Here is a 21507-nt window from a genome sequence, read left to right as displayed (position 1 = left end):
GCTTTTATACCTTAACTGAAATGAGTATAGAGAGCAAAAATCCTTCGTATCTATGTTCGTGACTTGGTGTATGATGGAAGACGGCATATCCAAATCATTGTCTAGCAAGAATCAAGTAACAAATGTTCATCATCAGAAAACCGCCTGTTGGTGAAGATGGTTAGGTGAAGATGGATAGATAAGAAGAGGCAAAGAGGCGCATTTGATCCTATCTTCTGATAATTGAAAAAATGATACGTGAAAACAAAATCAAAAACCCTAAGTGAGTAAATTGTAAATAATTAATGAATGAAACAAACTAAAGATTGAAGGAGAAAGAAATACAGTGAAGAGATTTAAAGAAGAAACTTTCAGAAAGTACAAACCTGGATGATAAGCAGATTCGAAAGCCCTAATCGAGATTCAACGAGTTGGTGCTTTTTAATCCAATATGACAACGTGTGAAATCATAAAGAAAACGAGTTGAGGAAGATGATGTAAACCCTAATTTTTACTTGAAGAAGATGGATGAGAATGAACCATCTGTATTAGCTTGCTTTTGAAGAAAATCTTACGCTGCATTCTTAAGTTATTTTTTTAACAGAAAGGAAAGGAAACCGACATATTAAAAAATAATAGTGATTCTCGAGTTTTAATTTTAAGTGAAAAAGAGAAGAGAGTATAGGATTTGAATATTTCTGAAAAAATACCTTGGTTGACAATTAGGATAATTAATTCTTTTTTTTTTATATAAGTATATAGATAGATATAGAAATCTATATCTATATCTATATACTTATATAAAAGAGAGTTTAAATTAGCATATGTGTCATTAGGAGAGTATTAATAGGAATTAATGACAAGTGGAATTTACACATGTTATATCCTCATAATTTTTATAATAACAAGTTAATAAAAAAAACAATAACTGAGAAGAAAATTAAATTTAATTAGAATAATTAAAAAATATATTGATGTTAAAAAAATATATCAATCAATGAAACATATTAACATATTAATAGGAACTAATTAAAAAATATAACACTTCTCTATTATCACAATCTAGCCCTAAAATAACGGTCTCATCAATTATCAATGGATTATTAAAGGTTTTGATTTAAGGTGCTGAGAAAATTGAAGATTGTAATCAAATTAACATCCAAATGCACCATCATATAACTTGGCATTGATAATCTTAACTCTAACTCGTATCTCTCTTCATGTTTGTAATCTATATCTATCCAACCCGTATCACTTGGCTGTCATATATATATATATATATATATATCTATGCATGTCTATATATAGGATTTTGGAACGATTTTTGAGTTGACGTGCAATGCACGGGCTCAAAACCTAGTAGATATATATATATATATATATAAATATAAATAGATAGATATATAAATAGATAGATAGATAGATAGATAGATATTTATAGTTATATTTAAAATACTTAATTTAATTTAATAAACCTTTGGAAGCTTTTTCACACATTTACACCTGTGTGAGAGAGGCGTCCAACTTTGCAGAACACACCAAACTACTAAACAAAACAAAAGAGGGGAATTTCATTATCCTCTTTCGAGATCTCATACTGATTACTTCTATTTCAAGAAACCTAACATCAATTCGCAACTTCATCTGCTTTCAATGGGTAAGCAATTCACTTGTTTTAAAAGCTTAGTTATAAATTAGTTGTGTAGTGAGTTTATCGTTTAGCTTTCAAGTCAATACCCTAACGACTTGGTCGGAATGATTAATTCAATCGAGCTTCTTAATTGATTGATATTATTTTGTGCATATAACATCAGAGATGCTTATTTACTGCTGATTCCAGTTCAATTTTGATTTTAGTTAGCGGTTTAATGCTGCTGATTCACTTTATTTATTACCGTAATTAGGTTTTACTAAAATTTAATGTTAACTGTTGATTGTAAAGTGTTGTATTGTGCGCTATCTTCAGTTGCTATCTTGCAAAAGATTAATTTTATTATTTGACCCAAAAAATATCGTTAATTTGTACTATTTTGTAAAAATATATATGCTATAAGGTCCTGTGAAACCTAAATCTGTAATATGTTTAGCTGTGTTGAGTTCGGTTTGAGGAATAATATTTGTATTTTGTACCGTTACGTATGTTAACTAGTAATTATTTTGTTAGAATTATTTGAAGCAAATGCAATTTGAGTGTAGAACATCTAATGATGTAAGTTTAAAGTAGAGGTGTTGCGGTTTATGGTACTACGTTGTGCTCATTTGTAGTTATGCGAGTGATCTTTTATTTCAGACAAAGAAGTTGAATGTTGCTCGACCCACCTAATTGAAGGGGATGGTACTTTCAATGCAGTTGGACTTGATAATTTTATTAAACAAGTCAAACTTGCAGAATGTGGACTTTCTTATGCTGTTGTTGCTATCATGGGTCCACAAAGTAGCGGTATGTATTATGTACACCATTAAAAAGAAATACGTTTCATGTTCTACACGATGCGAAAGAATTTGTTGTTACTTAAATAATTTATGCATAAAACATTTCTTGTGCAAGTTCTGAAATTGATATTGTTCTTGCAGGGAAGAGTACATTGCTTAATCATCTTTTTTATACCAACTTTAGGGAAATGGATGCTTACAGGGGAAGGCATGTTGTAATTCTTTATTTTGTTTTGTTATCTTTGCATGATTTTTGCTCATTTCTCGTTTCATCTTTTTTAGGTCTCAGACTACTAAAGGTATTTGGATAGCACGATGCCCCGGTATCGAACCTTGCACAATTGTAATGGATCTTGAGGGTACTGATGGAAGAGAGCGAGGAGAGGTTATATTAGATTATTATTAATATTATTATAATAATTATAATTATAATTATTGTTATCTTCTTGAATAGATTATGCTGATGCTTTTGGTTGGTTTTGTGTCTCAGTAGTTAACTCATATTTAGTAAGAATTTTTTGATGTTGTACAGGATGATACTGCATTCGAGAAACAAAGTGCACTTTTTGCTCTTGCTGTTTCGGATATTGTGCTTATAAACATGTAAGTGTACTAATAGCTCAATATATTTGATTTTCTTGTATACATAAGTTGCATTTCTTGATAAACTTCTGTTTAATAGGTGGTGTCATGATATTGGGCGTGAGCAGGCTGCAAATAAACCTCTTTTAAAAACCGTGTTCCAGGTACAGTATATGGTTTTGTAGTTCATCCAATTCTGCATAAATCGCGTGTTGATCTTATGGTTTATGTTTTTCAGGTCATGTTGCGGTTATTTAGTCCACGTAAAACAACTTTGATGTTCGTCATACGTGATAAAACGAGGGTAACTTTTATCTAAAATACGTCTTGACAAAATGTCTACACTTTGTGAAGACACCATAACCTGATTAAGTATCTTTTTATTTGTTACAGACACCTCTTGAAAATCTGGAGCCTGTTTTAAGAGAAGATATCCAGAAAGTATATTTTTCTGTCTTTGTCACCTGAATAACTAACACAACTTCACTACTTATAATAATATGTTCTTTTTTGTAGATATGGGATTCAGTTCCTAAGCCAGAAGCTCACAAAAACACCCCGTTGAGCGAATTTTTTAATGTAAGAACCTAGATATATGATATATCACATATATTATCTTTCCTTTAGTTGTTTCTACAAAAAAATTAAACACGTTTTCTTATTGAGTTACCAGGTTCAAGTCGTTGCCCTGTCTAGTTATGAAGAGAAAGAAGAACAGTTTAAAGAGCAGGTATGTTACATATTCATAAGGTTGCAAAAATCGCTACTCGGGGAGTACTCGGATGTTGACCAAGTTTGACTTTGATTTATTTTGGCTGAGTTGTGACCAATTTTGACTTTTTTTTTCTTATGTTCGGGTCTTGAAAGGTGGCTAGTTTAAGGCAGAAGTTTTTTCAATCTATAGCACCTGGCGGTCTAGCCGGTGATAGGCGAGGAGTCGTTCCCGCTTCTGGTTTTTCGTTTAGTTCACAACAAATTTGGAAAGTTATTAAAGAGAATAAAGATCTCGACTTGCCTGCCCACAAAGTCATGGTGGCAACCGTACGGTGTGAAGAAATTGCTAACGAGAAATATTCTTCATTTGTTTCAAATGAGGTACCTATTTTAGTACTAATTAATTAGCATATCACAATCTGTTTATAACATTTGAACTATATAAATACGTGTTGCAGGACTGGATTGAATTAGAAGAGGCTGTGCAATCTCATCTTGTCGCGGGCTTTGGAAAGAAGCTTAGTTCACTTCTTTCAAAATGTTTATCCAGGTATTGTGAATTTGTGATTTACATCATGTTTTGGAAGCATCTACGATGTTATATACAATGATTATGTGTTTTAATGATTCGTTTTTAGTTATGATGAAGAGGCTACCTACTTTGAAGACAGCGTTAGATCTGCAAAGCGAAAGCAATTGGAAGAGAAGTTGTTGCAGGTAATGTTTTCTTGTCGATGCTTATTCACGTTTATATACGTGTAGTATGCTCTCATTGCATGGTATCTTTTTATATATTCAGCTTGTTCAACCGGCTTACCAATCGATGTTGGAACACATACGATCCGGGACATTCGATAACTTCAAAAAAGCACTTAGTGATGCTTTGAATGGAGGACAGGGGTTCGCTATGGCTGCTCGTGAATGCTCTAACAAGTTCATAAAGTTATTCGATGAACATTGTGAAGGTATAGCCAGCTATTAACTGTCATTTTTTTGGTCAAATTTTTTTAGATACTTAAAATGTATTTGAATCTATCTACAGATGCCATTATAAAGCAAGCTAATTGGGACTCAATTAAAGTACGTGATAAGTTTTCACACGATTTGGATTCTCATATTGCTGAAGTTAGAACTGCCAAACTATCTGAACTTACATCACTATATGAGGTAATATTAAATATTAATTTGTATGTTTTATGCTTTGAATCAAGCAATTATTGATCAATATATCTATTATTATGCAGTCGAAGTTAAAAGAAGCTTTATATGGTCCTGTGGAAGCTCTTCTAGAAGGAGCCAATGACGATACTTGGCCCGCAATAAGGAAAATTCTTCATCGCGAAACCGAAAAAGCCGTATCCGAATTCTCGTTTTCACTTTCTGGGTTTGAAATGGATGATCAAGCTAAGGAAGATATGATTTCAAAATTGAAGAATTATGCAAGAGTAGTAGTTGAAGGGAAGACAAAAGAAGAAGCCGCCAAAGTTTTGTACCGGATGAAAGAAAGGTACTTTATGCCACCAAATATTGAATATGTCATAAATATTTAATTTTGAATCATTGTTATTAATCTATTAATTACGCAGGTTTACATCGATATTCAACCATGATAATGATTCGATGCCGCGAGTCTGGACCGGAAAGGAAGATATTCGAGCTATAACTAAAATGGCCCGGTCTTCTGTAAGAGTCAATTTCTTCAGAAATTATATCACATTATGACCTTTGATGTTTGATATCGAATTTATTAGTTTTAATTACTTGTGATATACAATCGTTTTCAATTATTTACATTTATTTTTCAGTCTTTAAAGTTGCTTTCGGTATTGGCTGCCATTCGATTGGATGAGGACACTGATAAGATTGCGAATACTCTAGTCCTTGCTTTAGTTGAATCGCCGAAAGGCACTAGTAAGAGCAACACAGACCCATTGGCCTCGAGCACATGGGACGAGGTACCATGTGTAATTATGGCTTAAAAACATGTTTATGTTTTATCCCCTACATAATCACACGGTTTAAAAAGATGTTTACTTTGTTGATATTCAGGTTCCAGCTACCAAGACACTCATAACGCCTGTTCAATGTAAATCACTGTGGAACCAATTTCAAAGAGAAACTGAATATACCATCACTCAAGCTATCGCTTCCCAAGTATGGGTCTATTTTTAATTTTTTTTAGTGAAAACGATGTATTTTTACTTATTGATTGACGGTTTATACTATATTATTATTGTTTTCAGGAAGCTAATAAGCGCAATAACAACTGGTTACCGCCTCCATGGGCTATTGCTGCAATGGTGGTCCTTGGATTCAACGAGTTTATGACTCTTTTGAGGTTCTTTTTGAATATATGTATCCCCCACCTTCATATTTCTTCGTTACATGAAACCACGTCTTATTTTGAATTTTATTTATACAGGAATCCTTTGTGGCTGCTCTTTATTTTTGTGAGTTACTTGCTACTTAAAGCTTTGTGGGTCCAACTAGACATTTCTGGTGAATTCCGCAATGGCGCAGTAAGTTTAACCTTTCAAAAATCATCTTTTTATTTTATTTTTAATTATCATCTAATAATAATCACGAGGTGTTTGGATGTTTACCATAACCGATCCGTACAACTTTATTATACCTGTCTTCTTAATTTTTTTTGTTTTTTTTTTGTTTTTTTTTGTTTTTTTTTTTTTTTTAATGGTTACAGCTTCCTGGAATTCTTTCATTATCTACCAAGTTTATTCCGACAGTCACAAATCTTCTTAAAAAACTAGCGGAACAAGGGGAACGGCCTGTGAGCACTGATGCACAAAGAAATACGTCGGGCCCACCACAAGCTTCAAGGATCATTCAGAGTAACAGTGGTGTATCATCAACTGCTTCGTCCGAGGTAGTTATAGAAAATGAAACAGAATACACTAGCCCGTCACAACACAACCAAAACCTTTAAACTTTTGGTAACTCACTTTTGTATTTTTCAAAAACTTGTTTATCATCTCGAAAAGCATATGTGAAATGGGTTCCGACTAGTGACGTCCAAGAGGATATAGAGTTTACTAGTAGCCATGCATTTTGGCTTTACCATATAGATTTTGATTATAATGTTGTTTGGTCTCTGAAGATGCTAAATTAAGTGAAACTTGGGGTTTAGATGTCAAATTTTGAACGAATGTTGTATACAATGGGTATAGGTTGTGTTTTTGGTATGTTCGCTACCACGTTCTTGTAATTTATGTTGGATTTTGTGCACAACATTTTCTTTGTACACCCATAGGCTACATAATTTATGTGTTTGTATTGTTATTCACCCTTGATGCGGTTATATTTAAGGGGTTGTTTCACCCTTGTTTAGATAACTTCAATTATCAATTATTGTAACAAATTAACACTTCACGTGAACATTGCATTATTGGTATTAATGGCAAAAAAAATGTATGTTTGGCAAGGACACTCGACCGTGTGTTTCCTTTGACATTGTAGTTTAGTATTGGTCTGATTTGTACGAATTAATCTTAACCATTACATCATTGGAACATAACTCAAATCGAGTTATCATTAGAACATATCTCAAATCGATATTACCAATTAAGATTAACTCAAATTAACCATGAGGTTTGCCGAGTGGTCACTGAGTTGCTCGATGAAGCACATCACCCGAGTTCGAATCTTGGCAAAGTCATTTCGTTCAAAAAGGGAGTGTGACCAGAGGGTGCGTTTTGCAATACACCCGGTACCAGGTCTTACGCTCAGGGGGCTTGATTATCTGAGGTTTACCTTCTATGGGGAGCCAATGTACTCGTTCATAGGGAGGTTTCAAAAAAAAAAAAAAAAAAAAAAAAAAAACACTCAAATTGACCCATTCTAACCCAAAGCTGATATATTATGTCCATTCCACAAGAAATTTAATCTGTACATGAATCATGAGAATTGTTTTCAAATCTGGAACAAGTTCTAAAGCTGCCTGGTTCACTCTTTTTTAAAAACCATACCAAAAGATGGTTGTGTTGGGCCTCGTAGTCTAGTCTCTTTATAAAAACGATAATGATAAATCCTCAATATAAGCAACACCTTACGGACGACGACCCTTGACCAACAACAACAAATCGTGTGTCTTGCTTTTTGCTGTTTAAAATGATCTTAGAATTAGCATACGAATAGTTATAACAAGGTGGTAGAAAACAGGCGATAGATATCTAGTAAAAAGGCATAAAGTAACATCTCTATCTCTAATTCTCTATCTCTACCTAAGCATAAGCAATAACAAAAGAATCATAATCTTTCAAACATTTAAATTAAATTAATTAAATCAAATAATATAATAATAGTAGACAATATTTGTTGACTAATTTAAAAGTGAAGTATCCAACACACCAAAAACGTCCGAATCAAATGGCTGTATCCACCGTATTTTGTTTTGTCATATATATGTTATCAATTTTTAATCGTGTAACTATTTTCTAAATATGTGTAAATACGCACACCATATCTTGAATCTCAAGGTTAACATGTAGTCTTCTTGATATATAACAGAATAATGAGGTAAATGCGCGTTGCGGCGGTGAAGTTTATATTAGATATTTGTACAAAACATTGTGAGATGATTTTAAAATACATGACGGACATTTTTTTACCAAACATAATCAATAATGTTGGCACAAGATGTTTGTTATTATTTGTTATGGTCGAGGGTCCTTTAACCATTGGGGTGGTGCTAGTAATGGTTGAGGGTCCATTTTTCCATAGTGGAGGTCATGTTTTCGATTTCAGGCAGCTGCAGTTAATCCCTAGTGGCCACGGAGGTTCGCCCGCAATGAATCTGGGCTGCTCGCAAGCGGGTAGTTGCTCTATGATTAATCAGTTCTTAAAATAAGTTGAATATAGGTTAATAAATAATAAATAAAAAAATGAGGACCTTCATTATATGTCCATTACAAATTTACAACAATAGTTAGTTTTATAGATGTCCTATATTAATTCAAAATAAGTCAAGTATTACACTATGGATATTTAAGTAGTTCATGTGAACAAATAAAGGTAAAATAAAAAATATACTTTATATAAATAAAAGAAGCTAAAGCTAGGTGCAGGTTGTTAGATAACAGAACTAACTGAATAAAAGAAAGTGGCTACCGCACTTCGTTGTCGACTTATGTCGGTAAGCTTTTATTTTTAACGACAATGACAAACAGCAAAAATCGTTTAGCACATATTCTATTTGTATCTTTAAGTTTTACTCAACTTGTCAGTTGTCATAGACTTCTTCGAAAAAGCACCAAACGACAAATATAGTTAAGGAAGGATAATTTAAATGCTATGTATATATCAATTGTGAAGAAACTAAATTTGATTTATACCAAAAGAAAAAAAAAAAAAAAAAGAGAGGTGAAACTTCTCCTAAACGAAACTAAAAAAAAATGAGGTGAAACAAATGTGCAAAAAGTGGTGAATGATAAAAAAAATAAAAATTAAAAAATCATGAATAGTGTTTAATAGGAAGAGTAGAAACACTGTATGTTAATATATACTCCCTGGACTATTGGAATGAGATGGAAGAAGTAATATATTATTAAAAAATGGGTGATAAATGACATATCTATATTAGATATATATTGCGTATTGATCTAATTGAATGGATCATTATCTATTATTTTGAGAGGTGATATTTTAATTCATGATTTTGATAGATTCACACATACTTGTTACTTTTCAATAATACCTTCCAATAATCTGAAATAAAAATTTTTAGACTCAGTATAACACATTATTAAGAATAATTTAGTAAATTTAAGTGAATTTATCAAACGCATATTTGAAAATATCAACCACCTCTCTGGCTCAACGGTTTTCCTCATGTCCTTTGAGTCATGGGATAGAGAGAGATCATGAGTTTGATCTTTATGGATGACATGATTTTCTTTAAAACAATCGATCGAATTCGAATTTTCGCGATCGTTGAAATAAATGATCTACTGATACAAAAAAATCGCCATTAAAAATAAATGGCTTCTATTATTGATCAAATTTTCTTTTACTAGTAACATCAAGATCATTGTTAATGAGTCATAAACACATTAACACTCTTAAAAAGTCAAAATTAATTAAGAAACTACAAAAATATATAGTGGAGTAACGATGTTTCTTAAATTAGACATTTTTTGTTTGAGATAATAGAATTACGACGGCGATATGTATTATAGTTTTTTACGTATTTCATTCATATCGTCGGTCTATACATCAATTGTTAGCGTTTATAAATATTTTACGCAACTTATGACTTAGAAAGATGAAATAAATTCTGAGTGCTAATGAGGGAATAAATTGTTTTATGATATTAATTTATTATTTATTAATTAATTATTACTACGCCGTATTAATTTATTAATCAAGTAATGTAAAATGATGGAAAGCGAATTTGATGTATATTCCCTCCAACTCCGAAAACAGCCTTGCACCACCTATAGATACATACTTTCTATCTCTATCTCCATCTTCACTTTCAAATACCACCGTCACCTACAAATTTCGCATATATTCACAGCGAAATCTCATCTAACAGCTTCTTTCATTGACAAATTAAATAAATACACACACAAACACACACACACACACACAATATCATCAAAATAATTTCTATCAATGGCTGAAAAAGTCTATCCTGCTTCAAAACCCTCCGCCGGTCCCACTCCCTCCGCCGGAAATCCTTCGTTTCCGGCCAGCAAAGCACAGCTCTACAACCACAATCGTCCAGTCTACCGTCCACAACCTCGCCGGAGCCGCCGTAGCTGCTGCTGTTCATTATGTCTCTGGCTCACATGCATTATCATTATCCTGCTACTGCTCATCGCCGTGGCCAGCGGCGTTGTGTACGTTCTCTACCGTCCGCATCGACCGACGTTCGCGGTCGCGTCTCTACACGTCACTCAATTTAATCTGACGTCATCGAATAAACTAACGACGAATTTCAATTTCACCGGAAGTGCAAGAAACCCTAACAAGAAGATTACGTTCGATTACGATCCAGTTACCGTTAGTTTTAAATCGGATGACGTTAACGTCGGTGACGGAACGATAGCGGCGTTTACTATGCCGAAGAAGAATACGACGATGTTACGAACAGTTACGTCTGTTAACGGAGTTAGTGTTGATGATAACAGTCAATTGAAATCAGATCTGAAGAGCAAAAAGAGTTTACAATTGAGAATTCAACTTGATACGAAAGTCAAAGTCAAAATTGGAAGTATTAAGGCGAAGAAACTGCCGATCAGAGTTACGTGTGACGGAATTAAGGCTGCAGTACCGACCGGAAAAACAGCAACGGCGGCAACGGTGTCTGATGCGAAATGTAAAGTGGATCTACGAATTAAGATCTGGAAATGGACGATCTGATTATGACGAATTAAAGGTGTGATTAAGTGGATTTTGATTTTTTTTTTCTTTTTGATTACAAACTATATTTTTGTTGCAAATTATTGTGTTTATTATATTGTAATGATGATAGAACACGTTATAAGTTTGATTTTTTAAATACGATGTATATGGTTTAATTCGAAAATTGAATATGATGATTTTATACGTAGTTTATTTACTCGGTATAAACTAATATAATGGTATTATTATTTAATTGAGAATTGAGAATTAAGAGAAATAAATTTAATTAATCTGATGCTATTCTTCGTGTGGGCATTGAAGGAAGTAGTCAAACTAGTGAGGGTTCGATTTCCACCAGGTGAGAATTTTTCAAATAATTGGATCAAAAACCATTCTTACCGGGCTCAAATGATCCCTTGGTTCCAGGCATGCGAAGATTGCAACAATAACAATGCAGGTTCGAATCTCGGGCCTGACATGCTGTGGGAAAATGGGTGATGGTGTTTCGCCAGGCTCCAGTGGGCTACCGGGGACTGCTGGATGGGTTGACAAAGTCAACACATGGCTAACATGTCTCTGCCGATACACATGTTTTGCAACAACTAGGTCATTGTCGGTGGAAGAAACGACGTCGTGTGGTTGTGCTAATAATGGCCCCAACTATGTGACATGTTGCAAAATGCATACCAATGAAACGTCCTCCCTCAACTCTCATCAAAAAATATGAGTATCAAACGCAAAGATGCTGATTTGGTATATTTCATTATAAAAAAGTTAATCATTCATTTGAATGGAAGTATTATATTTGTCCCCTCGTAGTTATTTGTCAACCATCAAATTAGTTGTATACGTAGTACTATATACTAAAACACATGTTACATTTGTTCGTTGACTCGTTGCCACACCACCAAACGATACCAGAAAAAAAAAGTCTAAATCTACCCAAATTTTTTACTTAATCTACCCAAATTTTCTAAAATTAGCATAATCATTACCAAATTATGATGAAATATAAAAGAGAGAACGGAGGGTGAAAAGAAGAAAGAGGAGAGAGAAAAAAGAATTATGAGAGTTGAATAGCTCCATGAAGATTTTAAAACATTGATAAATATTTACTGATTAATTTATTTCTTTTATACTCCATATAATACAGAGTAGACTCTATATTATTATTATTTTTTAAATATATACATATATATTACAAAGTTAATTATATTATCTCTTTTTTAGCTATAATGCAAGTATAAAACGAATACATAAATTGTAAAGTTTACATGTTAAACATAAACATCAATTGTGAATGTAAAACATTAAATGTAACGTAAAATATAAACGTAACATATAAACGTAAAATGAAAAGGCGAAAGTATAAATCGAAATACAAATCGAAGTAGAAATATAAATTGAAATACAAATACAAAAAAAAGGTACAAATTTTAAATATTTATATATAAAATCTAAATTTAAATAGTAAATTGTTTTGAGACGTTAGACTCGAGTGGGTTTTTTGTAATATGTTTATAATACATTTTATTTACATATATAAAAATACGTACCATTTTTTAATAATATTGGATTGATTTGTGTTTTGTATGTAAAAATGTAAAAAATATGAATAATGAATGAAAGTAGTCAAAGCACATAGATATTGGTAAAAAGCTTGGTTTGCATCGAAAAAGCAGCTTTATTAATATAGAAAGTTTAAATTTTTTTAAGGGTAGATTTAGCAATACCCCAAAAAAAAACTCTCTGTTATAATTCAGTAGGCTTATAACTACCTTTAGTGGCTTAGTTCTTGACTGTAGACTACTAATAAGTATATAGAGAGAATATGAGAGAATATGAGAGAATATATTTAGTGTGTGTTTTATAAACTCATAACACACATATTTATACTCAAAAAATCTACTATACAATATCTATAATAATAATAAAATTAACATCCAATTTAACTTTTATAACACTCCCCCTTGGATGACAATTTTATTAGAGAATAACTAGTACTGCCTCGTTAAAAACCTTGCTAAAGAAAACCCATTGGGATAAAACTTTAGCTAAGGGAAAAAGAGTGCAGCATAGAATTGACTCCCCCTCAAGTAGGCAACGCCTGAATTGTTACATCTTCTGAACATGCCTCATGCCAATATTATGAATGTGTGTTCTGAAAATAGCAGTTGGAAGTGCTTTGGTGAAAAGGTCAGCAGAGTTTTTACTTGACTGAACATATCTCATTTCAATCTGGTTGTCCTTAATGAGATTTTGAGTGTATGAGAAGAATCTAGGAGGTATGTGTTTTGTTCGGTCACTTTTGATATACCCTTCTTTCATCTGTGTTATGCAAGCTACATTATCTTCATAGATAGTTGTTGGACTTTTATCGCGTTCTAGTCCACAAGAATCAGTAATGAGTTGTGTCATTGATCTCAACCAAAAACATTCCATAGTAGCTTCATGTAATGCAATCACTTCGGCATGATTTGATGATGTTGCAACAAGTGTTTGTTTTTGAGAACGCCATGATATTGCGGTACCTCCATTTAGGAATACATATCCATTTTGAGATTTAGCTTTATGTGGATCAGATAAATAACCTGCATCTGCATAACCAACCAAATCTTGTTTCGATTCGTTGGAATAAAATAATCCTAAATCAGTAGTTCCTCGAAGGTATCGAAATATGTGTTTGATCTCATTCCAGTGTCTTTTGGTAGGAGCTGAGCTGAACCTTGCCAACAAATTAACTGCAAAAGAAATGTCAGATCTTGTACAATTTGTAAGATACATAAGAGCTCCAATTGCACTAAGATATGGTACTTCTGATCCTAGGATATCTTCATGATCTTCACAGGGAAGAAATGGATCAGTGTCAACATTAAGTGATCTAACAACCATAGGAGTACTTAATGGTTTTGCCTTGTCCATATTAAAACGTTTTAAAATCTTTTCAGTATATGTTGTTTGATGTACAAGTAAACCATTAGGCATATGTTCAATTTGTAAACCAAGGCAATACTTGGTTTTTCCGAGATCTTTCATTTCAAATTCTTTCTTTAGAAGTTGAATGGCTTCATGGATCTTTTTTTTTTTGTACCTATGATATTAAGACCACTGACATAAATAACTACGATATATATCTGGTCATTGTTTTCATAATTAAAACACATGTGCAAATAAGTTTATATGTATACACTTTTCTTATCAAGTAATCACTTAATCCGTTATACTATTGTATCAACCCATATAAAAATCTTTGTGATTCAATGGAATACATTTCTTTAGGTTTTGCGTTAGATGTTTCTGATACCTTAAACCCTTCAGGTATATTCATATATATCACTATCAAGTGATCCATATAGATAAGTAGTAACAACATCCATGAGATGCATTTAAGTAACTACCAGGTTGATTAAGTATCTAATAAGTAATTGTATCCATTACATAAGGATAAGTTTTCCTCATAATTCATTTCTGGTCTTTGTGGGAAACCTTGAGTTACAAGTCTAGTTTTGCCTTGTATCTTCATTTGCACATTTCTTTTTCGGATAAAAATTCATTTATATCCCATACGTTTCACATCTTTAAAAGTGATAACGATTGATCCGAAAACTTTTCTTTTATTGAGTGATTCTAATTCAGCTCGTATTGCTCCTTTCTATTGAGCTCAATCATGTCTATTTTGATATTCAATGACAGATTTTGGTTCCAGATCATCATCTTTATTCATGATGTCATTGTAACATTATATGAAAATATCTCATCAAGATTTTTCATTTCATTTCAGTTTCATAATATTGCATAATTTATTGCAATTTATGTATTTACATTTATCAATATCCTCTGCAGAAGGAGTATTGATTTGTGGTTCTTGTTGAACACTTTCTTTTACCTCATTATCAGCTGATTTTCTTTTTCGAGGATTTTTATCTTTGGAACCAATTGGTCTCCCACGTTTCTGCCGTAGCAAAGACTCATGAGTGACATTATTGCCAGCTTTTGTAATTTCAATTCTAGCTGAAGCATTTACTGCTGGTATATATGATTTAGTCACTTATTTTTTGTATCTTTAAATGCATAAAGTAATTAATTTGCAAGTTCTTGCATATGCATTATATTTGAACTTTCTTTTCGCATTCTTTTGTGCGATGATCAATATTCCTTAATTGATGTTCACACCATGAAACATCATTTTATTTATATTTCATTTCTCCCCCTAATATAGGGAACAATGTTTCATTAAAGTGACAATCGACAAAACTTGCTGTAAAAACATCACCCATCATGGGTTCAATATATCTTATGATTGAAGATGTTTCATATCTAACATATATTTCAATCCTTCTTTGAGGAACCATTTGTTGTAGTTGTTCAATTAAAAATACACGGCACAACCAAATGTTCTAAGATGGAAAATATTTGGTCTCCACAAAAATTAAGTTGGTAATGGAGAATATTTATAACTTGCACTTGATTTAATGCGAATTAATGTTACATCATGTAAATTTACATGTCCCCATATAAATATTGAGAGTTTTGTATTCATTTCTAATTGTCTAGTTATTAGCTGTAAGCGTTTATCTATTGATTCAGTTAAACCAATTTTGTGTATGCACATGAGCAACTGGATGTTCAACAACAATCCTTGTAGACATATAATAATCATTAAAAGCTTGAGATGTTAACTCACCAGCATTATCAAGTCTCATCCTTTTAATGGTGTAATCAGAATAATGTGTTCTTAATTTAATAATTTGTGCAAGAAACTTTGCAAATGCCATATTATGGCTTGATAACACACAAACATGAGACCATGCGTTAGATGCGTCTATTAGAAAAATGGTCCACATGATGGATGAATTGGTCCATATATATACCCTTGAATTCTTTCAAGAAACATTGGTGATTATTTCTCAATGTGCTTTTCATTAATCGCCATATGTGATTTTCATTAATCACCATATGTGTTTTTCGTTAATCACTATATGTGCTTTTCATTAATCACTATATGTGCTTTTCATTAATCACCATATGTGATTTTCATTAATCACCATATGTGCTTTTCATCATATATCATTTTCACCATATGCGCTTTTAATCATATGTGCTGCGCTTTTCGTCATATGCACTTTTCATTATATGCGCTTTTAATTATATGCGATGCGCTTTTCATCATATGCGCTTTTAATCATATGCGCTGCGCTTTTCATCATATGCGCTTTTTATCATATGCGCTTTTAATCCTATGCGCTTTTCGGTGCTACATAGATATTTCTCATTTTCGATTATCATTGACTGATAATCATATCCATTATGTTATATATCAGAGAAACTTAACAAATTTCTCTTTGATTTGGGAGAAAACAAGACATTGTTTACCAAAAAATTCGTACCATTTGATAATATGAAATTTTGCCTTTTTCGTTTCTTATATCAAGTTTGCAAGAGCTGATATAGTATTTATAATTCCTTCATTTGATTTAAATCAATGAAATATTTCTTTGATTTGATCATAGTGTGTATGTTACTACTATCTGCAATACATAGGTCTTTACCATTTAATTGATGTTGTATTTCTGCAGGATACATACTAAAACTTCAAATAAGATATGCAAATAATGAGTTATATTTCAGCAAGATAATCAAATTATATTACCTGCAAACAAGTTATAATCTGAAGTACATAAAAGATAACACTTAATAAAACATATGCGTTATGGTCTAAAACCATTTATTTATGAGTGATACATAAAAAACTAGGCATCTTAGAAAATTCAAACCATTCAAGTCTCAAGGTAGCTCAGGGTTAATTTAATCAAGATTTGTCAACAGATTCACACTCGTTTTCTTTTCTTTTGGGACTTATTTGTAGAGCTAAACAAGATGTTCATGTATTCAAGAAATACTAGACTGATGATCCACGTTACCAGATCATTAATAAGAATCTCCGGAATTCTTATAAGAGCGTCTACTAATATCTTTAATTTTATTCTTTCATGGATCACTGTTATTATTTTTTTTTTATTTTTTTTTTAATTTTTTTTTTTTTGATAATTAATATCGTATCTATCTTTGAGTATTTTTCATAATACACTTGGATTTTCGATCATATAATATGTAGATTCTAAGGACTCGTCAATATGTTTGCTAAGAAAAATACTTACTATTGCTTTCTCTTGTTCGGAATAATTGTTATTTTCATTCAGGGTTTCTAAAATACAGTTTGATTCGAGATGTTTTTCTACATTCATAACCCATGTTAAGTAGTTGTTCCCACTTGTTCTAAATGAGCAAATTTAAGCCTTTTCAAATTCGACATTTTCTATTATCATAAAGATGAATAACATAAATCATAATCATAATCAACTTCTATTCATAGACAAATAATAAAATGAAATTAGAATCATTTTAAATTCATAAGCAGCAAACAACAGAATAATGGTATGATTACAAATAATAAAACCACAAGGGCAGGATAGAATATAGGTTCACCCGGTGGTATATTAGCAACAATGATGATAGTTAATATGACCAATACAATAGGAAAAATCATCCTTGTGTGAATCATTTTTACAAAAACTTTTTGAGAGTAGTAATCTGAAAAATGAAGATTAATTTGTGAAAATGTGAAAACGGAGATGTTTATTTTATATTTGAAAAATATAGTTGTTGTAACGTCGTCAGTTGACGTTAACAACCGTTATGTATATATGACCGTTGTAACGTCGTTAGTTGACGTTAACGAATAAAGTCACTATATCAAAACGCGTATGAGTAATATAAAGGACAAGATTTTTTTTTCTTATTTTAACTTTTAAGATTTACTTTTAATAAAAATAAAAACTACTTTTTCTTATTTTAACTTTTAAGATTTACTTTTAATAAAAATACAAACTACTTTTTCTTATTTTATCTTTTAAGATTTACTTTTAATAAAAATACAAACTATTTTTCTTATTTTAACTTTTAAGATTTACTTTTAATAAAAATACAAACTACTTTTCTTATTTTAACTTTTAAGATTTACTTTTAATAAAAATACAAACTACTTTTTCTTATTTTAACTTTTAAGATTTACTTTTAATAAAAATACAAACTACTTTTTCTTATTTTAACTTTTAAGATTTACTTTTAATAAAAATACAAACTATTTTTTCTTATTTTAACTTTTAAAATTTACTTTTAAGAATAAACATTAGTATGCATGAAATAAATAATGATTAATTGCATAAGTAATCATATATGTTAGATAACATATAAAGACCCCATCGTATTCGTATTGATCGGAATTAATCTCGACCCATGGTACCGTGTTGTCAAATGACGTGTTGCGTACATAAAGTACAGTGTTGTCAAATGACGTGTTGCGTACAATCATGAGGTCTTATTAACATAAATATAAATGCTAGTGAAGTTAATAAGAGTCTGATTACAGAAAATATAATTCAGGTGGTATAACCGACCATATATAACTTAAATAACATAAATATAAATGTTAGTGAAGTTAATGAAAGTTAGATTACAGAAATATAATTCAGGCGGTATAACCGACCATATATAACTTAAATAACATAAATATAAATGTTAGTGAAGTTAATAAAAGTTAGATTACAGAAATATAATTCAGGCGGTATAATCGACCATATATAACTTAAATAACATAAATATAAATGTTAGTGAAGTTAATAAAAGTTAGATTACAGAAATATAATTCAGGCGGTATAACCGACCATATATAACTTAAATAACATAAATATAAATGTTAGTGAAGTTAATAAAAGTTAGATAATTTCTTACCTTGATTAGTGACGTGTGCTTGCTTAGATAAACCTTGATTATACGGAGCACTTCGTGCTGATAACGTGTTATAATTCAGTTGGCTTATAACTACCTTTAGTGGCCTAGTTCTTGACTGTAGACTACTAATAAGTATATAGAGAGAATATGAGAGAATATATTTAGTGTGTGTTTTATAAACTCATAACACACATATTTATACTCAAAAAATCTACTATACAATATCTATAATAATAATAAAATTAACATCCAATTTAACTTTTATAACACTCTCAAAATTTTAAACATTTCACATTTCTAACCCATAAATAGAGGGTCAAAATATAAATCTAAAATTTTAATAAAAAAACTTAAAATAACTTCACTCAAATTCTAAATGGGACGTATCTTCTTGCTAGCCATATGTTAAATTTTTCCGACACCACCGTTCAATTCGAAATAATTTTACGAACACAACGCAACTAATTATACGCAAAACGGACGTACTTTAAAAAACGCTAAATATTTCGGGCTACCTTTCATACATATACACACACGTATAATAAACAACCAAACTAACTATATCATATCGACGGATATGTTCCCTTTTTTCAAGCAATCTTCCTATAACGCGTTTTTAAATCTGTAGATACATAACGCTACGTTAAACAAGAATATGCAACTCGAAAGACGCCGATGCATCGCGTGGACAACTTTTTCTAGTTTTTACTATTACTGAACATTATAAATATTAAGCAATTACTTATTACAATTATTAATTATTGTTATTAATTCGCGAGTCGCAATTTTTGTTTCTTTTTTTAAAGGTAGAAAATTCGCCTTTACCTCAAGTGGTCTAAACAATGAATATAAAATGACGATGAAACGATGACACCTAATGTGAATATTAAATAATAATTATAATTATAATATGTTGGAATTGGAAAAATATTTTATAATACAACATTATTGTAAGTTTGTAACACATGCGAACATGTTATTGCTTACATGATATTAGAAATGGAAATCATGGCCTCCCATTGCGACCGAAATTGTTTCATTTTAATATTCTCTTTGTCCCACCATATGTTACAACAGTATTATTAATTGTTGGAAAATGTTAACGAGAGATTTTAGCGTTGTTGTTAAGATGCATAAATAACATGCATATGACGCTTACATTTGACTTTAATGTGTCGATTGTTGAATTGTACAAATTTTATGCACCGACAAATCCTAACAGTTGTCATTAACATTTTCCTTGATTGTTTGGTAATTATACACCACTAAATTTTACATTCAATAATGTACAATCTCTTAAAGCTTAATTTGTGGCGTATAGTTAATTTTTGTTGACTATAAATTACCTACTTCATTATTATCTTTAGAACTAGTCATGGGAACCAATGTTATAGTTGATGCACCCTTTAATATTTTTAACCGCAAGTGAAGTTTTTTTTTGAAAAATAAAAAAAGAAGTTACCCACTCACCAATACAAGAATATATATAGTAATTTAAGAATATATTCATAGCAAAACTTGAACCCTCAAACTCAAACTCATAGTAAAAAGGGTTACACAATACCGTCGAACCAATGACTCTTTTGTAAAGAACCACCTACGTAGAGACGTTCAGATATGTATTATCTATGATCTGATCCCATATTAAAACAGTTTAGTTTAAAACCGTGTTAGTTCATCTCAATTCATACTGTAACAACCGCCATTTTTTTAAAATCATAACGGAAGACAACAACTACCAAAAATATTCAGATTAACATTTACAAAAGGACACAGTCCAAAGTTAATCCATAATTAGATCTATCATTACACAAATCAGTGTTACATGACAACAGTAACTGACTCTAGTTACAGCCAGTTTTAAAACGAAGTAAGAAAACATCAGAGTTGGGTATTGTCAAACACGTCTACCAAACCGTCTGTAACACCCATCCAATTAACAGTACCTAGACCTGCAAAGGTGAAAATGTGGAAGATTGGCATAATGCTAAGTGAATGGAATCTATCTAACAGATATCGCATAAGCACCACAAATGCGAACAACATCACTAACATGCTAACAATCAACTAGCATACAACTAAAGACAATACGAGGATCGGAGGCTTGTACGAGCACACGACTCCTAGCTGATCGGGCTAGAGTCTACCGTGAAAGGACCCGTTCATATACATTATAAACGATTCACAATAGTTGATTTCATTGCGAGGTACTTGACCTGTAAATGATACATTTTACAAACATTACATTCGTTTTTAAAAGACAAACTTTCATCACATCGAAAGTTGACGGCATGTATACCCTTTCATAATATATCCAACTATAAATGACTTAATAATATTCTTGATGAACTTAACGACTCGAATGCAACGTCTTTTGAAATATGCCATGAATGACTCCAAGTAATATCTCTAAAATGAGCAAATGCACAGCGGGAGATTTCTTTCATACCTGAGAATAAACATGCTTTAAAGTGTCAATCAAAAGGTTGGTGAGATCATAGGTTTATCGTAAACAATAAAATTCATCATTTTAATAGACCACAAGATTTAATATTCCCATTTCCCATAAACATCATGCATAAAATTCATTCATATGGATTGAACACCTGGTAATCGACCTTAACAAGTTGCATATAGAATATCCTC

General features: G+C 31.5%; 2 protein-coding genes across 3 annotated transcripts; both read left to right on the top strand.

Annotated features, from left to right (window-relative positions):
- Nucleotides 1-1496: 1496 nt before the first annotated feature.
- On the top strand, nucleotides 1497-7058 carry LOC139867294 (protein ROOT HAIR DEFECTIVE 3). 2 transcript variants are annotated; one of them, XM_071855645.1, is made up of 22 exons: nucleotides 1497-1636; nucleotides 2270-2419; nucleotides 2554-2620; nucleotides 2695-2797; nucleotides 2945-3015; nucleotides 3095-3158; nucleotides 3233-3298; nucleotides 3388-3435; nucleotides 3511-3573; nucleotides 3668-3724; nucleotides 3862-4089; nucleotides 4167-4258; nucleotides 4347-4425; nucleotides 4508-4673; nucleotides 4751-4875; nucleotides 4953-5215; nucleotides 5295-5391; nucleotides 5514-5663; nucleotides 5758-5862; nucleotides 5952-6046; nucleotides 6131-6227; nucleotides 6410-7058. In XM_071855645.1, exons 1-22 carry the CDS (start codon nucleotides 1633-1635, stop codon nucleotides 6650-6652), a joined length of 2433 nt encoding a protein of 810 aa, XP_071711746.1. In that variant the 5' UTR covers nucleotides 1497-1632; the 3' UTR covers nucleotides 6653-7058. The 2 variants fall into 2 exon arrangements, with proteins under 2 accessions (XP_071711746.1, XP_071711747.1); XM_071855646.1 differs by lacking the exon at nucleotides 3388-3435.
- Nucleotides 7059-10179: 3121 nt separating this feature from the next.
- On the top strand, nucleotides 10180-11566 carry LOC139867346 (NDR1/HIN1-like protein 6). The gene is made up of 2 exons (XM_071855716.1): nucleotides 10180-11104; nucleotides 11497-11566. Exon 1 carries the CDS (start codon nucleotides 10339-10341, stop codon nucleotides 11086-11088), a length of 750 nt encoding a protein of 249 aa, XP_071711817.1. The 5' UTR covers nucleotides 10180-10338; the 3' UTR covers nucleotides 11089-11104; nucleotides 11497-11566.
- The last annotated feature ends 9941 nt before the right edge of the window (nucleotides 11567-21507 follow it).

Source organism: Rutidosis leptorrhynchoides, chromosome 9 (assembly GCF_046630445.1).
Source record: "Rutidosis leptorrhynchoides isolate AG116_Rl617_1_P2 chromosome 9, CSIRO_AGI_Rlap_v1, whole genome shotgun sequence".
NCBI classification, from domain to species: Eukaryota; Viridiplantae; Streptophyta; class Magnoliopsida; order Asterales; family Asteraceae; genus Rutidosis; species Rutidosis leptorrhynchoides.
This window is presented reverse-complemented; position numbering and strand designations above follow the sequence as displayed.

Excerpts from the sequence above, each read along its gene's own strand:
- LOC139867294 (XM_071855645.1), top strand. Across the intron at positions 3,159-3,232 it reads TTTTAAAAACCGTGTTCCAG|GTCATGTTGCGGTTATTTAG; the intron begins GTACAGTATATG and ends TATGTTTTTCAG. Across the intron at positions 3,436-3,510 it reads TAAGAGAAGATATCCAGAAA|ATATGGGATTCAGTTCCTAA; the intron begins GTATATTTTTCT and ends TCTTTTTTGTAG.
- LOC139867346 (XM_071855716.1), top strand. The coding sequence starts at position 10,339 with ATGGCTGAAAAAGTCTATCCTGCTTCAAAACCCTCCGCCGGTCCCACT.